At 41.9% G+C, this 19,909-nt stretch overlaps 1 protein-coding gene across 1 annotated transcript; it reads left to right on the forward strand.

The window, feature by feature from the left end:
* Positions 1-2,333: 2,333 nt before the first annotated feature.
* Positions 2,334-17,668, forward strand: klhdc4 (kelch domain containing 4). Its single transcript, XM_078257759.1, has 13 exons — positions 2,334-2,567; positions 2,941-3,032; positions 4,504-4,582; positions 4,732-4,830; positions 6,914-7,050; positions 7,898-7,990; positions 8,967-9,129; positions 9,249-9,327; positions 9,573-9,781; positions 12,472-12,694; positions 13,354-13,536; positions 13,766-13,888; positions 17,345-17,668. The coding sequence occupies exons 1-13, from the start codon at positions 2,469-2,471 to the stop codon at positions 17,515-17,517; spliced, it is 1,752 nt and encodes a 583-aa protein (XP_078113885.1). The 5' UTR covers positions 2,334-2,468; the 3' UTR covers positions 17,518-17,668.
* Positions 17,669-19,909: the final 2,241 nt, after the last annotated feature.

Below are 19,909 nucleotides of genomic sequence, written 5' to 3' on the forward strand. Positions count from 1 at the left end.
AGGAGATTAACACAATGCACCCTGAAGTTGTTGTGCTATTGTAATGCTGTGGTTCACGTCATCTGTAAAGGTTTTGAATGACTGGGTCCAAAGGAACACACAAGTGCCTTTTTCTGTCATCCATCCAAAGAGTGCTTACATCTCCGTGGTGTTCAATTCATCTCTGAGAATAAGAGGTTACCCGACTTTCAGCATCAACGCATCATATTATAGCTGAAATTTGACAAATATTACTGTCGCAACTGTAGTTAACAGGATGGATCACTGCAGCTGTGGGCATGTAGGGCCTGTCAGGGGTGGGAGGGAATAGCGGGGTGGGGGGGTGGGGGGATTAGTGACAAACGAATGCCATATCATAAGACCATAAGACACTTTCCTGCTCATTAGCACGTGTCGTTTCTCTTTGTGACATTCCACACACACTGAAGATAAATGGACACGTGTTTTCAAACACGCAATGCACATGGGAACAGACTGTGTAAATACCCATACTACCAGTCAGTACTCATCATCATCATCATCATCATCATCATCATCTGGGATCTGATCTCAGATTTTTAATTGTCTGGTTTAATGTGTTTTGTACGTCTTTTAAAAGTGTCATTTGTGCAGTGGTGTAATGTTACAAAGTACAAATACTTTGTTACTTGCAATTTTCACGTATCTGTACTTCACTTCATTATTTTATATTTCTGGAAACTTTCACTTTTACTACACTACATTTCCTAAATTAAAAGTGCTGTAGGTAGGATTGCGAAGATCCAGGACTTAGCCAAAAAATTTGAACATCGACAACTTCTCAGTCCCTCCCCCCTTTCTGCGAAGCCCCTCCCCCCACAAGGGAGAATGAATGCTTGTCCATGAGCAGTGATTGACACGCAGTTAGACACCCCCCCCTGGCCCTGATTGGTGCATCTGAACAGGGAGCGGTGGATTTTTGTAAATCACACTACAGGCAATAGGTGGTGCCAGAGGAGCCAGATTTTTTTTTTTAATGACCTGCTTCATGTAGTTCTACTGGAACATAGGGTCAGTTTCAGCAAATATGACAGAAAGTTAGTTTTAGTTTAAGTCTTACCTACTGTACCTTTAAATGTATACTTTATCTCCGATACATTTCCAATAAGCGTCTTTGTTACTCGTTACAAAGTAAAATCAGAAGGAATTTGTTAGTTAGTTGTTGTTACTGCAAAAAAGCAGGTTTGGAGAATGGGGTGGTGACGAAGATAATGTAACACACCTGGCCTTATTTGCAAGATATGTTTTCGTATGTTGGAGTTAAAGGTTCTTTACAAAAAAATTCAAGTTCTGTTTCTGTTTTTCTCTTTGTTGAGGTCAGCTCTCTAAAAAAATGTGTTTGGTCCTTTAACTTAAGGGAATTGTGCCTGGAAAGTCCTGGAAAAGACTTTGAATTTGATGTTTAAGAAGGTGTGGAAACCCTGACGCTTTACTATAAGGAAGCCACAAAGTTGATAATCTAAGTTTTTAACTTTTACTTTTAATAATTAAGCACATTTAATATCAGAAAATTACATTTGATACTTAAGTACAGTAAATATCAGTTACTACTTTCACTCAAGTAGGTCTACTATTCTAAAAGCTGACATCAACTTCAAAGTCATTTTCTTGATACTTGTACTTTTACTCAAGTACTTTATACAAGACTGCCTTTGTGTGACTGTGTGCAAATCTCTTAAACGGAAATGCCTAAGGATGCAAAAATGATTTTCAGTGTAAACTGACAATAAAGTTGTATCGTATCGTATGTATAGTATCCTCAGCTTCACTCCCTGCTACAGTTGTTTCTGAACTGCAGAACTGACTGGTTAATGCCGCAGGAGCAAACTATATATATTATGACACATGGCTTTGCTTTACAAAGTATAACAGGCCTAAGTGAAAAACTGCCCCATGGAAAACTCCAGGTTGTTTGTGTGCCAGTTACTTACCGTCAACGGGTCTTTTTTTGTCCCGGAGCCGCCTAGTGTATGCATGCATATTAACATGAATGTGTAAAAGCTATATGTGTAGCCTATATTATGTGGTAAGGTGAAACACGCATCACAGCAAGGGAATACTATTAACAAAGTAAAACGTTCCCTTTTTCCATGACTTAACACAAAATTTCAACATTTTCTGCTTGCGCCCTGTGTTTTCTGGCCACTCTTTGTTCAGAATAATATTCAACCATGAAGTAACCTCTGGCAAGCTAACAGTATAAAGATACATTATATTCATATGCGCACAGTGTCCTCCGGCCCGCTAGAGGGCGGTGTTGCGCTTTGACAACGTGCTTACGTCAAGTTTGTTGCAGGAAGTAAATCTCACTGGTCGGGGGGGAAAGGCATATGCCTCCGCCGGCATGCGAGTTTGTTTGGATTTCCATGTGACACCGACTTCATTTAAATTAACAGATAACCCTAACCACCCGGAAATTTAACAATATCTGTCAGTGCATCACAGCAGTCATGGTAAAAAAAGGCAAGAAAGAAAAGAAGGTAAAGGGAGCGGAGAAAACAGCTGCCAAAATGGAGAAAAAAGTTTCAAAGCGGTCCAAACGAGAGGAGGTAACCTAAAACGTTAACGTCAACACTTAACCTGGGTTAACGCTGTATGTTATTATTTGTTCGTGTCTTATGATCATATACTGTATATGTATCTTTTTCTGTTATATATGTCTATGCATATGACACAGAAATAGCACATTCTGCCGCGCCAATAACTTTGTAGCTTTGTAATGGATGTTGGAAAAATATTTTTTTAGCTAACTACTGGTCTGTTTATGCAAATGGTACAATTGCCAGGTAACAACAAAACAGTCTATAATTAGTAATAGCAATATTAATAATATTAATATTACCCATATTCCTAGGACACACAACATTCGCGTCATGTTTGAAAGCCATTTGGTTACGTTCTTCCTTCCTTCCTTGTCTCCAGGAGGATCTGGAGGCTCTGATTGCTGAGTTTCAGAATCTGGATGCAAAGAAGACCCAAGTTGTAGAGACAACATGTCCACCTCCATCACCAAGGTTCAACTTTATTGTCCCTATTGGGAAAATTGTCTTCCATATACAGCCTTGAACACAGATCATAATACAAATATATATAACGTGCATATTGCTAGCTCAGTGTTAGCATAACAACAAGTCTTGAGAGTACATCTAGCCATCATCAACCAGCCCAATCATCAGGGGTTAAAACAATGTTGCCATTGCCATCCACCAATATTTGCATGGAAGATCATCAGCTGACTTATCAGGAGTATTTAACAGTTACATAACATGAGAGATAAAATAATTTCAGATAGAAAAGGGTCAATTCTTAACTACCGTCTAAAAACTATGTCTTAATGCATGTTCTTGTCACCTGTCGAGAGAAAACTAAACTAAGTAACAATAGCAAATGTAATGACTGACTCTACCATAGAGTTGTAGTGTTCCAGTTGAGTTTTCCACACACCCCAATCTAGTTTAGCTTTTAAAGGAAGTTGTGGTCGCTGCTGGGCTGTGTTACAGATTGCTGTGGTGTTATTACGGCAAAATCGGTCTTCTTGACTGACTGACCGACAGACCAACATTGCCATCCCTAGAGCGACGCTGCCACCTTGGCTGCGAAGCAGTTTCAGGGCAGATTACAGTGTTTTCCCTAGGTTTGTGTAAGACTTAGCTGCACATATTTGGCAGAGGGTTTAGGGGTTTTCTCCATCAAGAAAATGTGACATTTTTTCAATAAAAAAACCGTGCAATTTCACATCATTTTGGACTTGTTATTATCAAATCTGTGTAGGGCTGGGTACCGAATTCCATACTTTTTAGGCACCGACCGAATTACCTCTAAAGTATCTAGTATCGAAAACTGCCTCGTCATTGCAGTACCCAATTTCAGTACCTAAGTAGTAAGTCTTACCAGCGTCAGTGAGCCAATAAGCATGCAGCATGCTTCTACAAAGCTCTAATAATGTCTGTGATTGGCTGTCTAATGTTACCCGTCGTAGAGACACGCAGGAAAAACTCTAAATTACGCACAGAGACGGGGCTCACGTAGCAGGAGCTGAAAAATAAATAAATACATTCCTGCCGTGATGTTATTTCTTTTTATTTTATAAAATTGATATTGGTAGGATCGTTTAGGAACCGGTATCACGGAAGTCACGGTATTGGTCTCAGTACCGGTATCGAATATTTTTGAACGATACCCAGCCCTATATCTGTGTCTAAAACGTTGAAAGAGCTAGAGCAGATAATTTAAAAAAAATAACACTCAAAAAGCTTAAAGACAAAACTTGCTAAAGTAGTCCACTGGGGACCAACTACAATCATTAAGAAAGTCATTTAGTTACATTCATTTGGCTTATGTGGTGTCCAAAACGGCTTTGGTGCCGCGCCTTAGCCTAATAATGGTCGTGAAAAGCCTGGATTATAACATTATGTCTGCATCATGTCAGCCACAGTGGGAGGATGTATGTATCTTACGTCTCTGATGTCTTTTCATGTTTTTCAGATTGAGTGCATCTCTCTCCGCCCATCCTGAGAAAGATGAACTCATCCTGTTTGGAGGAGAATTCTTCAATGGAAAGAAGGTAGTAGAAAATCCCCTGAATGACTGAATGAGTAGCTAATTAGATGGTTCAATTAGCTACGTGCTCCTCTTTTTCTCCAGTGTATTCAGTATGCTACAAGCAGAACTTCCACTGAATACATTCTTCATTTTAAAAACTTGTTTTTGCAGACGTACCTGTACAACGATCTGTTTTTCTACAACATCAAGAAGAACAGCTGGGTTAAATCAGAGATCCCCAACCCTCCTCCCCCACGCTGCTCTCACCAGGTACACCCACAAAGAGCATCCTGGTGCACTCTCTCTCTGTCCCTCTGCCTGTCTAAGTTCTCAGCTTTATTGTATTTGATTTCATTCTCAGCGGCAGTTTTAGTTACGCAGTACCACTTCCAAATAATCAAAGACCAGATGACTAATATTAACCAAATGACAGGTGTTCATTCTATATAGCACATTTATCACACTATATATCCTGAACTTTTGCACATCCCTCAACCAGGGTTTCAGCGGTGTCTTAAAAAGTCTAAAATTTCAAAGTCAAAAGTTTAGTCCTTAAAACGTCTTAAATTCGCTTAAGTATTGTGTTCTAGGTCTTAAATCATTTTCAACAGGTCTTAATTTCCCTACGTCCATGTCATGCTACCTCTAGTGCTCATTAAAATGTTCTTGCAGCGCTTAAGTATATATATAGACATAGGTAGGTCTTACATTTCATTCATAATGGTCTTAAAAAGTCATAAAGTTGACTTGGTGAAACCTGCAGATACCCTGCACAACATTTTTGAACATCCTGCACTAATCCAAACAGCCTTTTTTTATTTTTTTTTATTTTTAACAGTTATATTGTACTGTTTATATATTTTTTCTGTGTTTATTGTTTGTTTATATCATATCAACGTTTAGGGCCCTATTTTAACGATCTGAAACGCCAGTATCAAACGCCAAATGCAAGTAGCTTTGTGGGCGGATCTCGGGCGCTGTTGCTATTATACCGGCGGGATAAATGACTCTCGTGCCCGACGCAAATCTAAAATGGGTTGGTCTGAAGTAGCTACATTACTCATAGGTGTGGTTTGGGCGTAAGGTGCAATAAACCAATCGGAGCATTATCTCACATTCCCTTTAAAAGCAGGCGCGCTTGTTCCATGGCGGATTGCTGTTATAATGGCGGATTTGCTAGGCGCACGCTCTTAATACATCCATGGGCGCACGCCAGGAGCGGTTCACAGCCGAGGAGACCGACGTTTGCTATTGATTTTTCTTTTTGACAAAATGTAAATAAAGAAATGTCACAAAAACATACTTTCCGACGTTTTGGGCTCACTCTCACTGAATCACGAGGTTGCATGGTGATATTTTTGCAACGTAGTCTAACATTAGACTGGGATTACCTCACTATAGATGATGCAGCTCTTCTGTCTCTGCTCTCCCGTGCTGCTGCTGGGGCATTTGGGTTAAGTGGCATCGGCACATGCAGTTCAACATCACATCTCCTTAAGTCCTCTATTATTTCCTCATTTGTGTCATCAACACATCCACGATTCATGGAAATGTTGTGTAAAACAAGGTCATATTTTTCCTTGTATTTATATATGGTTTGCAAAAATGGGAACTGCTGGGTCCGTGAGATGAGAGAAGCAAGGTGTATGCGCGGTGTGCACACTCTACATTACGGCCAAGCATGCGCCCTTAAAATAGCATCTGAATAACGCGCCACTGACTTTAGACTAGGTTTCTCCTGGTCTGTGGCAGAACTGTTTTCTGAAACTGCAAAACGGCACTAGGGAACGTTTGCGGCGGAACACGCCTCCTCTTTTTGCCGACCCGCCCCCGGGAATTTACCGACGTGAGTCTGTGGAGGGAAAAGTCTGCTGTGCGCCGGGTGCAAAATAGGAATGACACATGCGTCGGTGTACAAAGTCAATTGCGCTGGGTGCAAGATAGGGCCCTTAATGTGTTTATGTATGCAGCACCAACCGAGGGAACTTGGTGCTGGTCGTAACTGTTACTTGACAATAAATCCCATTCTTATTCTGATTCTTAAGAAGTTTACAGCTATATTTAATAGACCCTGGTAGTGTTACATTTGCTCCACTGGAACATAATTTAGTTTGGAAGTCCTTCATCAATTATGTGATTCTTCATTTAAGCCACACGGGGGCAGACTGCTGCAACACCAATCGGAGGAAACTTATCAGCAATGTCATCACGGCTGATGGCCTGTTGCAAGAAAACCAATTACATCCGAGGACATCAGACCTCCTTATCTCACTCTGTTTATGCAACCCTCTTCCTCCCCTCTGTCTCCTTCCTCTCTCCCTTCCTCCCCCCCCCCCCCCCCCCCCCCCCTTAGGCGGTGGTAGTCCCCCAGGGTGGGGGTCAGCTTTGGGTGTTTGGTGGAGAGTTTGCCTCTCCGAATGGGGAACAGTTCTACCACTACAAGGACCTTTGGGTGCTGCACCTGGCGACGCACACGTGGGAGAACATCAAGTATGTGCAGAGGTTCATAACAATAGATGTAACGATGAACGGAAGGCATCATAAATGCAGTGGTGGAATGTCACTAGGTACATTTACTCAAGTACTGTACCTAAGTTCAAATGTTGAGGTACTTGTACTTTACTTGAGTCTTTTCTTTACATGCCACTTTCAACTTCTACTCCACTACATCTCAGAGGGAAATATTGCACTTTTTACTCCACTACATTAATCTGACAGCTTTAGTTACTAGTTCCTTTACAAATTAAGATATTTGCACACAAAACACATGCAGTTTTATTATAATTAAACTACCAAACCACATACAGGCCTACAAGTAGAGCTGAAATTATTAGCCGATTAAACACTTAGTTTTAACAGTTTGGATCGTTTCTAAAATGTGAGGAGTTGAGTACTTTTAGTTTTAATACTTCAAGTACATTTTCCTGATGATACTTACATACTTTTACTAAAGTAACTTTTTCAATGCTGGACTTTTACTTGTAACAGAGTATTTTTACAGTGTGGTATCAGTACTTTTACTTAGGTGAATGATCTGAATACTTCTTCCACCGCTGCATGAATGAAAGTAATGATCGGCAGATTGAATGTGTGAATACAGGAATCCGAGGGTGGCTAAAAATACTATTTCATGTTATGTTCATTTATGAAGACATCTTTATGAGTTCATTCCATCCTGTACTGTCAGCCTAATTAGTAAATACGTTGATTGCTTAGGTAATAAGAATATTAAAGTCCCATAGGAGCACAGTGTTGTGGATATTCACTTTGTATTCATAAGGATGATTTTACTGTCATCAGTGATCCGAAATGATGTGAGGTTTTGTGTTTTTCCCAGGGCGCCTGGGGGTCCACCAGGTCGCAGCGGCCACCGGATGGTCCTCAGCAAGAAACAGCTGCTGGTGTTTGGAGGTTTCCATGAGAGCACCAGGTAGGCAGAAGGACACTGAGTAATAAACAAGGAACTGATGTCTGTAATGGAGGGGGCGGTGGACAGGTTACATGTTTGATTACATCATTACTTGCCTCATACCTGTAATGGGTAAAGGGAGACAGCCTATTCCAAATTATGTTCATTTTAAATTCTTTTTTTTTTTTAAAGATTCTTGTTTTTTTTTTATTTTTTATTTTTAACTTTGGGTCGGACTCGAACCCAGGCCGCTGCAGTAAGCACTTGGCCTTGGTACGTTTTTAATTCTACAAGAAACGAAACAAACCCACAGAGATCAGCACAGTTTCTATTCCACTCAATACGTCAAGTAAGTTGGATTAATTCATCGGAACATACTTGGACTTGCTGTATAAGTATAGAATTTACAAAATAAGTGTGACTCCTAGTAGTTGTATGTACAAAGACACTGTGGCAGACAGTCACTTGTAGAGTGTCAGTGGAGGTCCGGAACCTTGTTGGTGAGGCTTAAGGCCGTTTTATGGTTCTGCGCAGGCTCCACGCAGAGCTTTCGCCGTAGCCTATGTAAGTAGCCTGGTGTTTATACTCGTGCGCTGGTGTGTGCGTCGAGCCGACGTGTGTGTGTGTGTGTGTGGGGAGTGGGTGATAGAGCGAGGGAGAAGTGAGAGAGTGACGGCGATTAGCTTCGGAGCGAGTACCGACTCTAGAGTCATAGTGAGAGAAACAAAGTGTCTCCCCTGTGTTTTCTGACCACGGTGGGAAATCTTTAGCAGGAAAAATTAACCCTCTCCTTGATTTCATGTTGTTTATGGCGAAGGAGAACCAGGATTGAGCTTTTAGAATCAGATCCAGGCTGTCATCTAAACATCAGTCTCTCCGAAATAGGTCATAAAGCTGACACTCCTCACGCTTTTAGATGTATCAAATCCTTCTTTGGTGAATTTGTGATTCAGTTTCCGCCCTTCTCGTCTCCTGCTTCCGCCTCGTCCCCCTGCAGGGATTTTATCTACTACAATGACATCTACTCCTTCTCCCTGGACACCTTCTCCTGGTCCCGCCTCACTCCATCGGGCTCCGGCCCCTCCCCACGCTCCGCCTGTAAGATGACCTCCACGCCCGACGGCATGGGTGTCATCATCTACGGGGGATACTCTAAAGTGGTGGGTGTGTGTACATACGTGCCTCTCTACCGTATTGATAATACACTACGTTCTGTGATGTGGTCTGATGTGTGCGCGTGTGTGTGTGCGCGTGTGTGTGTGCGCGTGTGTGTATCTAGAGAGTCAAGAAGGATGTAGAGAAGGGGACCATCCACTCTGACATGTTCCTTCTCAAGCGAGAGGGAAAAGATGGCCAAGGTACAACATTTAACATTAACATTATTGAACAGGTTAAAGAACTGAAAAATAAATAAAAAGATTTGTAATGTAAAATGGATTTTTGTAAAACTGCTATTGAAAAAAAGTATCATTCAGGAACCGGTGTCAAAGTCTTAGTATTGGTATCGGTACCAACTTTTTTTTTAATGATTCCCAGCCCTTTTCAGCTACTTTCCTTTTTAGGTTTTTCTGCGACTCGTTTTGACTGTTTCTCTGTCTTCCAGAGAAGTGGTCGTGGTCCAGGTTGAACCCCTCTGGGAACAAGCCCCCTCCTCGCTCTGGATTTTCTGTGGCGGTGGGCCCAGCGGGGCGGGCGCTGCTGTTTGGTGGGGTTTGTGATGAGGAAGAGGAGGAGACGCTGGAGGGCGACTTCTACAACGACCTGTACCTGTATGACACGGTGAAGAACCGCTGGTTCCCCGGCCTGCTCAGGGTAAGCTACAAGGCCGTGAACCTGCAGAATGAATGAGTGGTTGTCAAATTTGTTTGGATGAAAGGATATGTTTTGGCTTCAGACTCTGTTCTTATACAGCGGGGAAAATAAGTATTGAACGCGTCAACATTTTTCCCAGTAAATATATTTCCGATGGGGCTATTGGAAAGAAATTTTCACCAGGTGTCAGTAACAACCCAAGTAATCCACACATACAAAGAAATCAAAACATGTATGTCCATGAAAAAGTTAATTAAGATAATGGGAATAAATATTGAACACATGAAGATAAAGGGGTGTAAAAAGACATGGGAAGCCAATAAACCAGCTAAAATCTGTCAGTTTTTAGGAAGCAGTCCTGCCCCCTATTAGTGAAAATTAATATCAGATGGATTAGTCCTAATTGATGGCCTATAAAAAGGTTTCTCATTACCAAGGTGTCACTCAAGAAGCATTTCATGATGGGTAAAAGCAAAGAGCTGTCCCAAGACCTTCGCAAGCTTATTGTAGAAAAACATACGGATGGCATTGGTTACAGACGAATATCTAAACCCCTGAAAGTTGGAAGTGGAAAGAACATAATTTCACCATTAACCGGCCACGACCAGGTGCTCCTCGCAAGATTTCTGACAGAGGAGTCCATAGATTACTTAGAAGAGCTGTCAAAGAACCAAGGACCACTCACGGAGATCTTCAGAAAGACCTGGAAGAAGCAGACAGTTGTTTCAAAGAAAACAATTAGTCAACTCAACCGCCATGGCCTCTATGCACGCACACCACGCAATGCACCACTGCTCAAGAAAAGGCATGTGGAAGCTCGCTTAAAGTTTTCTGCACAACATCTGGACAAGCCAATGACATACTAGGAGAATATAATCTGGTCAGATGAGACCAAAATTGAACTCTTTGGCTGTCATAGCATACACCATGTTTGGAGGAGAAATGGCACTGCACATCACCCTAAAAACACCATACCAACAGTGAAGTTTGGAGGTGGGAGCATCATGGTGTGGGGCTGTTTTTCAACATCTGGCACTGGCAGGCTTCATATAATTGAAGGAAGGATGAATGGAGAAATGTACCGTGACATTCTTGATAAGAATCTGCTGCCATCCACCAGGATGCTGAAGATGAAACGAGGGTGGACATTTCAGCAAGACAATGATCCCAAAATCACAGCCAAGGAAACTCTCAATTGGTTTCAGAGAAAGAAGATTAGAATGGCCCAGTCAATCACCAGACATGAATCCAATTGAAAACCTCTGGAAAGAACTGAAGATCAGAGTTCGTAGAAGATGCCCCTGGAACCTTCAAGATTTGTAGACCGTTTATGTGGAAGACTGGGCAAAAATCACAGCTGAGCAATGTGTGCGACTAGTTTCTTCATACAGGAGGCATCTTGAAGCTGTCATGACCAACAGACTTTTCTACTAAGTATTAAATACATTTCAGCAAGTGTGTTCAATACTTTTTCCCTGTGTCATTTCACTTTATTACACACAACTTAATTTATGGACTTATTTGTTTGATATCTTTGTATGTGTGGATTACCTGGGTTGTTACTGACATCTGGTAAAATGTCATGCCGATAGCCCATTCAGAAATATCTTTACTGAGAAAAATATTGACGTGTTCAATACTTATTTTCCCCGCTGTATATATATATATTAGGAGTGGAACGGTACACAGAAGTCACGGTTTGGTTCATACCTCGGTTCAGACATCACGGTTCGGTACGAGTTCGGTACAGTGGAGGGAAAAGCAAAACAAAAATGCAGAAGGCAATTTTTTTTTATTGTGCATGTCTCTCATGTGTCATACAGTCTCTCCCTGAGCTAGCTGCAACAGCCTGAAGTGTGTAAAGTAAGATGTAAACAATAAGAACCCCACATCATCTCCAGGCTCCATCTGTAACTTGTAAACAAAATAAGACAATCAGCTATAAAACTGAAAATACAGCATCTCTTATTTACCTCTCTAGTTATCACTCCGCCACGACCTCCTGTAGCTTCTCAGCTAGGTGAGTGCTTGTGTGCTGCTCGTACAGGGGCCGAGTCTGTAGAACTGACGCTTTCATTTCCCACTCAGTCAATAAAATGAGCAGTCACCGTGAGATAGCATTCCGTAGCCCGAGAAGTCCAGCCATCAGTCGTTAATGAAACGTAAGGTGCAGCTGACAACTCGTGCTCCATCAACGTCCGTGTTTGGTTGTATTTGGAAGGGACTACAGTTGCCGAAGTTCGAGTACATGCAGAAAATACTTGAAGCCAGGTTCCTCTACGAGTGAATACGGGCGCATTGAAGATGACATGTACATTCCGATGTGTGTGTGTGTGTGTGTGTGTGTATATATATATATATACGCGGAGCGTATGTGAATGTATGTTTTAACTGGCTACACCTGCTGCGCACACACACAGTGTAGGATTTAGATAGATACTGTGTGAGTAGATTGTGTGAGTTACAGCACAAAACAATAATAGGCGAAACACTGAACTATTAACTTAAGTTTAATTGATCAACTTACCATTTATTAGTGAAGGTTATTAGAAAGTGTTACCAATCATTTCTATTGATTTTGGAGAATTCCTCACCACTGGTGGGAACCAGCACCTCTCAATGCAGCTGCGTTGTATCAATGCTTCGACCGATTTCTGCGATTATTGACTGTTTGGTTTCTGTTTGTCCAGGGAAACAAGTCGGAGAAGAAGAAACGAAGGAGGGGGAAGAAGGGTGGAGCAGAGGGGCAGGGTGCAGATAAGGAGGAGGAGGAGGGGGCACCCCAGGGACCCACTGAGGTCGTCAAGGAGATTGTCACAGAGGACGGCACAGTGATGACCATCAAGGAAGTGATCCCTGGAGCTCAGGAGGAGGAGGAGGAGGAGGAAGAAGAGGAAGAGGAGGATGACGATGGCAAGAACACAGACAGACAGACAGACAGACACACATTTTACTGTCAGATCGTTTATAGATTTCAATGTTTCCGACCGCACTTGAAGGCAGCTTTATTTCACACGACAGAGCAGAGAAGAAAGACGAGAGACACATAGCGAGTGCTTTGTTGTTGCAGGAAACATTCAGCTATTACACAAACTCCTGGGCAGTTCAGTGCTTGTTTCCTTTTTTACCTTCATATTGTTTTAAAACTTTTTTGTTGCAGCGATTAAGGCAGGGATGTTTACTGTATGGGATTCTCACACCGCCGCAAATCACACTGACAAGTCTGATCGCCGGTAACACGATTGGCCACCGCAACATGACGTGTTGTGTTGTGTTTCTCCAAAAGTTGAGTTGGTCTCAACTTTTCAGGCACGCTGCGTTTTTTTGAGTGTCCCCCCTGTGGCAAACCCCACCGCCGCCTAAAGGCAATAACCCCATTCAAAATGAATGGAAAGACCTGCGTTTTTGCCACACCGTCTGACCACCGACGCAGGCAGTGTGAATGAGGCCTTACTTGGAATTCCTCATGGGGGTGACAGAAACTATGCACTATAGCTTTAAGATGTGAAAAAAATAGGGCAAAGATATAGATAGGTTGGACAATCACATGTTTTCTATCTCTTCGGGTTCAGCCTCGGCCCCCCTGGTGGAACCCTGCGCTAGGTCCAGCGCCATGGCAACGGCGCGTCAGGGCAAGCTCTTCCTATACGGAGGGATGTTTGAGGTTGGCGACCGCCAGTTCACCCTGAACGACTTCTACTCTCTGGACCTCAACAAGATGGACCAGTGGGAGGTTCTGGTTGAAATGGACCCAAGTGAGTGAAAAATACATGTCAATCATGCATAAGCGAAGTAACACTTGTGGACCAATTGAAATGACATGACATGTGTTCAGTGTCAGCGCAGCAGGTAGTTCTACAGCAGCCAGTATGCTGATTTGTCTCGTTTGAATATGTTGTGATGCAGGAGAGGAGTTGGAGGATGATACGATGGGACATAGGTATGTGAGGTTTCATTTAGATTGCTGATTGTTTTTCTCCACAGAGACACAGGAGTGGCTGGAAGAGTCGGACTCAGAGGAAGATGAAGAGGAGGATGAGGAGGCGAAAGGAGCAGAAGGGGTGGAGGAGGGGGAGGAGTCTGAAGAGGAAAGCGAGGATGAGGAAGGCAAGTGATTATTCTGCCTCTTCACTCTCTTATACTTATCTGTCTTTGTTTTTCCTTTTTACCTTTTCATGCGATTTATTATGAGTAACAGGCACAGTATGTAGGTCAGGATATTCTTGGCATTAAACAGATGATGATGATATAAGTTATACCAACCTTTCAAGCACGTGAAAACATCTTCAATGTGAAATCTGATATGGGATCAATAGTTGACTAGATGATAAATTCCCTAGATTTCAGTAGAAACCAACCAAAAATATTTTATTATCTATCTAATAAATAGGGAAGCCTCTGTATGTTTGTGTGTGTGTGTGTGTGTGTGGTCTGTCTTTGAAATATCTCATGAACCGTTCATCCAATCTACTTCACACTTGGTTTCTTGGGTGCCCAATGGACTTGGGGTTTGGATTTTGGAGCATTTGGAGCAGTTTTGACAGCATTGGATATTGGATATAAAAGAAAACTGTGAATAAAACTAAACTGCCGATCAATAAAGGTTGAGGAAAAAAATGTACGTAAAAAAATAAATACCTGCAGTCGCAGCATGCAGCAGGCTGTTGACACACTCTGTACAGCAGCAGGGGGGTTTACCAGCTTTGAGCAGTACACTTTTTGCTGCTTCCAACGTTACATCATTGCTGGATACTACAGGCAAAGTTTTTTTTCACTTTCCTGGAGTTGACAGGAACATCGCAACTGTTGTGTTGAAAAAGGTTGAGAAAAAAAGGTTTAACCATAACGCTGGCTTGTTCATGTCTACCCTTCACAATAAAAGCCCAGCTTAAATTCACTTACAGCATTTCGCTAAGGGGAAACTCAATAAAAAGCCATTTTGCCGACACTAAATATCAAACAAAAGCCAGACACGATATCATATTAAGTTGCTGTGAGCTGTACTTTCACCACTTCTAAACAGATGGCAGAACATAACTTAATCTTGGAGTTTCCTCCGCAGCGCCGTGCAGAAAGGTCGGGCAATGCGTGACTATCTCGGAGCTGACCGGGCGAAGACGGCAGTTTTCATCAGACTCACCCTTTAATGAATTAAGTGTGCTGCTAAATAATAACATTACCGTCGGCAAAATACCCCCGCAATCAAATCCATACTTCAGCGCGAAATGAACACCTCTGCTGAAGTGTTACATTCGTTAACGATAATAATGACGAGACACCAAAGGTGTCCTTAAACGCTGACTGTGGTGATATCAACATGCAATATCGTTGATGAAAAAAGCAACACTAAAATGTAGCCTAGTTGAACAAAAAACTCTCTTTGTTTGCATTGCCTTCCACCTTTTCTTCTCTCTCTCTCTCTCTCTCTCTCTCTCTCTCTCTCTCTCTCCATACATACATACATACATACACACACACACACACACACACACACACTTACAGTCCGGTGCCGGCTGACTGCGTCTCTGTGAGTCCATCTCTGTACTCTGTCCGGTTCTGGTGGTTGATTAACGCAGATAGGTGCTCATTAGCTCTCCTAACAGGCCGGATGGGTAGCGCACTGCCATGAATCCATGAGGCAAATGTCTGATTACTCCACATTTTAATTGTGATATTTTGTTATTAAATTCTGAATCTGCAACGTTCTCTGTCAGGTAAATGTAGTAGTACAATCAAAGATCCTTTTATACTAAAGATTTTCAGGCATCACCAATGGTATGAAACGGTCCACACTTCCTGTCTCCTAAAGAGGCGTTGCCTCGTTTGAATGTGTAGTGAACGTCATGTGGATGAATGAAAAGTTATATTTGAATCATTTATTAATATGTTCTTTTGCTAACGTTAGATATTTACACAGCTAAAAGACATATTCAGCATCACGGAGATTAGTTTTGTTAGGGCGTTCACAAACGTTAGCTGACGTTAGCGTCTCTGTGTTGCCAGATCCCGCGAGACATTGGTCCTGAGACAGAATCAGGTCTCAAACAGTTTGTATGTGTCGGACGAAAAATGCCATTTTAGTGTCAGAATGTTCTGGAGATACTGCATGTGTCTTGTGAAAAATGGGTGCAATATCTTCTATGGTGACTATGGGGCGAAAGGATCGCTCATAATCTGTGTTAACGGTCACTTCTCCCATTGGAATCAATACACTCGGACCTGCTGCTAGTCTCTTAAAGAGCCGTGGCAGAGCCCATGTGACACAGATACAGGAAACTAGCTCGAATTGGGGCGTCTCGGTTTTAACCGTCTCTGGTACAATGTCTTCCTCTGATTTAGAAGTACACTGTAAGTCAGTAGTAGGCTATACAGTGGAGTTGCATGTTAAGTGGTTTGGGGTCCTTCTGTAAGTCATTTTGGGGAACAATTTGGTTCTGGAGAATGCTACAAGCAGCAATACCACAGGCCAAGCAACGGCCTGTTCCAAACAGGTACTTTTTGAACTGGCACTGTACTAGCCAACTGAAATTGGCCACGTCAGTATATTAGCTGATAACTGTTTATTGCAAATATATCGGTATTGGCGAATATGTAAGCTAATAAGGAACGAGAAATTGCGTTACAGAAATCCAAACGTTTGTTTGAAGTGGATTGTGAAACCATTAAATACTTTATCCACCAGAGCACTGACAAGTTTCAACTGTTACATGTCCCGCTAAGTATAGGTGACAATTTGAGAAGGATAAGACTCTAGAACCATGCTAGCAGATCTCTGAGGTTGTATTGAGACACAGTGATGCTTTTAGCTAAATACTAATTAGCATGCTAACATACTCACAGTGTCAACGCTAACATGCTGATTTAAAGCATATAATGTAAACCACATCAGCATCGCCAGTTTATCGTGTTAGCATGCTAACATATACTAATTAGCACTTAACACAAAGTACAGCTGATGCTGATGCTTAAGTAATCAGGTTTGCAGATATTTGGTTTGAACACAAATACTGGGTCATTTTGATCTGATTATGGCACTAGATGAAATGTCGGGATGACCAAAGTCAGAAGAGTTTATCCTTTGGGGACCGTGAATGCCAGTACATTTCATGGCCGTCCATCCAATAGTTATTGAGATCTTTCAGTGTGAATCCAAGCGGTGGCCCGGCTGACCGACTCACCGCCAATAGACCTTTTTTTTTTTACTGATACTGATAAACGATGCAGCTTGCTAGTAGCTTGCTCGTGATATTGTTTGTTCTTCATATGAGTGATCAAATTGGTGGTGTTGAAGGATTTGACACGCCGTCCTCCATGCAATACTTCGACCGTGCAAGTATAGCATACTGCACCACGCCACACCACCAATTTGATCACTAATGGAAAACGTTCTAGTCTCCACTTCAGCATGTACATCCTGTGCTGCGTCTCAAACTCTACAACATAAGGACCATCCCTATCCCCTTATGGGCCAACCCTAAACTTAACCACTACTGGTTACTTGAATGTATCACATATTCGTGTTGGGCAGGAAATGTTAACCTCTCTAACTGTGTGCGTTTACAGATGTAGTGGAGCACCCCACAGTGCAGGAGGGAGAGACGGTGACGGATTACCAGAGCCGTACAGAGCAGCACTGGATAGGACTGGCACGTGCCAACATGGGCCCCGACGCCAAGGAGAAAAAGGTGGCCAAGGTTGCCCTTGCCATGGCTAAAGTCTTCTTTGAAGACCAATAGTGGGTTACGCCAAAGTGTGTGTGTAAAATAGTTTTTTGTAATTACCTTTTATAAAACATGTCATTTGAACTGTACTGCAAATAATTCAGTATTGCAAATTGAATTTCATTCAAGTTTAAAACAGAAAATAAAAACAATTTTCTCTCACTGATCACATTTGGATATATGGACTATTTACATCACCATCATATTAGATGGAAGATAATGGTTTGTTGAGCATTGAAGTTTTCATTAATTTCAATAAAATAACTTATCTGTAAACACACTAAATAATATTCAACATTAACATTTTCTTTAACTGTATTGCTGCTGTTAATTTTGAGACCAGTGTGGTGTACCAAAGTAAAGTAGATACTTGGAGACACATCTTAGTGCTGATGAGCAATGAAATTAAATTGCTTTTGGTTTTGTGAGGACAGCCAAGTTGGAGGTTGTACTTACTGCTAAGTTGTACAGCTTCTCTACGACATCTTTTGTTTACACTAAAATCTGTCAAATGTTTCTGTAGTTTCCACTTTTACAGTTTACAATCCAATCAGTGATGTCACAATGGGTGTTTTACTTTCAATCTTCTCAGATTTCTTCAGAAGTACAGAAAGCTTTGTAGCAAAACACCAGAAGTGCCAGAACTACAACTTGTCTACATCCATACTAAAATGTTTTTGTCTTAAAACGCATATCTTTTGCTACATTTAAACCTCGCGTCCACACTACTCCAGCGTTTCCCAGCCCCTAAAACTGAGACATTTGGAAACACTGCTGTCCCCGTTTTAGTTTAAAAAAACTCTGGGGTTGCATCTTAGTCTGGACGGGCAGAAATGGAGATCTTTGGAAACAATAATGCGGACACCAACGTTCGCTCCGTGATTGGGTCTGATCAGTCACGACGTGTCCTTCCCTGATTCGTCAAGCCCCTATCACGTGAACCTCTTCCGGAAGAAAACAAACATCAGCCTTGATGACCGGTGGTTAATTAAACGTGTATAACGAATTACAGCGGTTTCTGACCTTATTGTTGATGCTAGCAGCTGTTTTAATTAATAAATTTTAATTTAAATTCTGCATTTTACAGTATAATGCTACTACTGCCTAACCTGACTCCGCCAGATGGATTGCTTCACATTTGCTCGAATCTGGGAACTTATCGTTGGAGAACTTTTGGGAAAGGGCGAAAATACTGGTTAGCTGATTGGATAAACCATCTGTCTATCACCACCTATGTTGGTGATTGACGGGCCAAATCAACAATCAGATCAACGATATATCAAACTCTTGCCCGAAACCAGTCGGGAGAAGAGCAAAAACATCTTTTCTTCCGAGAAAAGCCTCCAGTGCAGTTTTTTGCTCTTCTTTCAATGAAGGAATACTTTCTAATTCGGATAAAACTTGCGCAATAGCTACGCTCATCTCATCCGTGGAAGCATGCCACGTTGTTTAGACTGAACAGTCGCTTCGTTGCGTCACACCTAAACCCGCCTCAAAACCAACGCTGATTGGTCGGTCGTTTGGCGAAACGGCTCCACATTTTCTGTCTCAAGATGCCAGACTGATCTGTGAGTGGAAAGATCCATGAAAAGAAAGGGGGAAAAAAACTAAAATGTGTCTCAATGTGTTTTTTTTAAATCCAAACAACACTGATAAATTCCCAAATAAGTTTGAAAAAAATCCAATATTTATACTGTACCATAACTTTGCATGTTTCTCGATAAGGTTTGCCCCCATCTGGTGGACATCTTTTGTCAGTACAGCCAGTCACACAGGTGGAGAACAGTAGTAACAGACTGCTTTAATCACTTGCAAATATTGAGGCGACATGCAAGCAAAACCAACAATATAGTGCTTTAAGTGTGTTAGAACTAAAGAAATTAACATAGAGGTAGGGGTTATTTTACTCCTCCACTTGAAGCCTGTAGGGTATAAAGCTCCACCTGCAGACCACAACCACATGTTTTATTGGAGGTTTGAGCAGAAAGTAGTGAAAAGTACTCCAAGACGTCTAACTAAAAAAGGACAATGATCTGGTATATCTTTTGTCCCTCTGATTTAACTTTCACGCTTTACACTGGTCATCTTTTTCTTAATTCCAGCTAAGTTGCTTCTTTCCTAACCACTTCGGCTTGCTGGGCCATTCTTAATGCGTCATAGATATGATGATTTGGTGTGCCCCCTGCAGATGGCTAGCAGCAGCAGCAGCAACACATGTCCTCTGTCTGAGTTTTACTCCTCTACATCAAGCAAGGGGGAGAATAGGAAGAGAAAAAGAGAGGAAGGTGAGCTCAGCAGAGGAACAATGGTATTCAGGAATTATCAAATGATGCGTGAAAATGGAAGCAGTGTGGGAGAAAGGTAAGGGTTGTGAAAGATGGGATGACAAGACAGTGGCAGCAGGGAA

The sequence above is a fragment of the Sander vitreus genome, chromosome 8 (genome assembly GCF_031162955.1).
Source record: "Sander vitreus isolate 19-12246 chromosome 8, sanVit1, whole genome shotgun sequence".
Classification (NCBI taxonomy): Eukaryota; Metazoa; Chordata; class Actinopteri; order Perciformes; family Percidae; genus Sander; species Sander vitreus.

Bases quoted from the DNA above. Each gene is read 5' to 3' on its own strand.
- klhdc4 (XM_078257759.1), top strand. From the start codon at position 2,469: ATGGTAAAAAAAGGCAAGAAAGAAAAGAAGGTAAAGGGAGCGGAGAAA. The intron at 3,033-4,503 runs GTTCAACTTTAT...CATGTTTTTCAG, and splicing joins TGTCCACCTCCATCACCAAG to ATTGAGTGCATCTCTCTCCG. The intron at 9,782-12,471 runs GTAAGCTACAAG...CTGTTTGTCCAG, and splicing joins GGTTCCCCGGCCTGCTCAGG to GGAAACAAGTCGGAGAAGAA.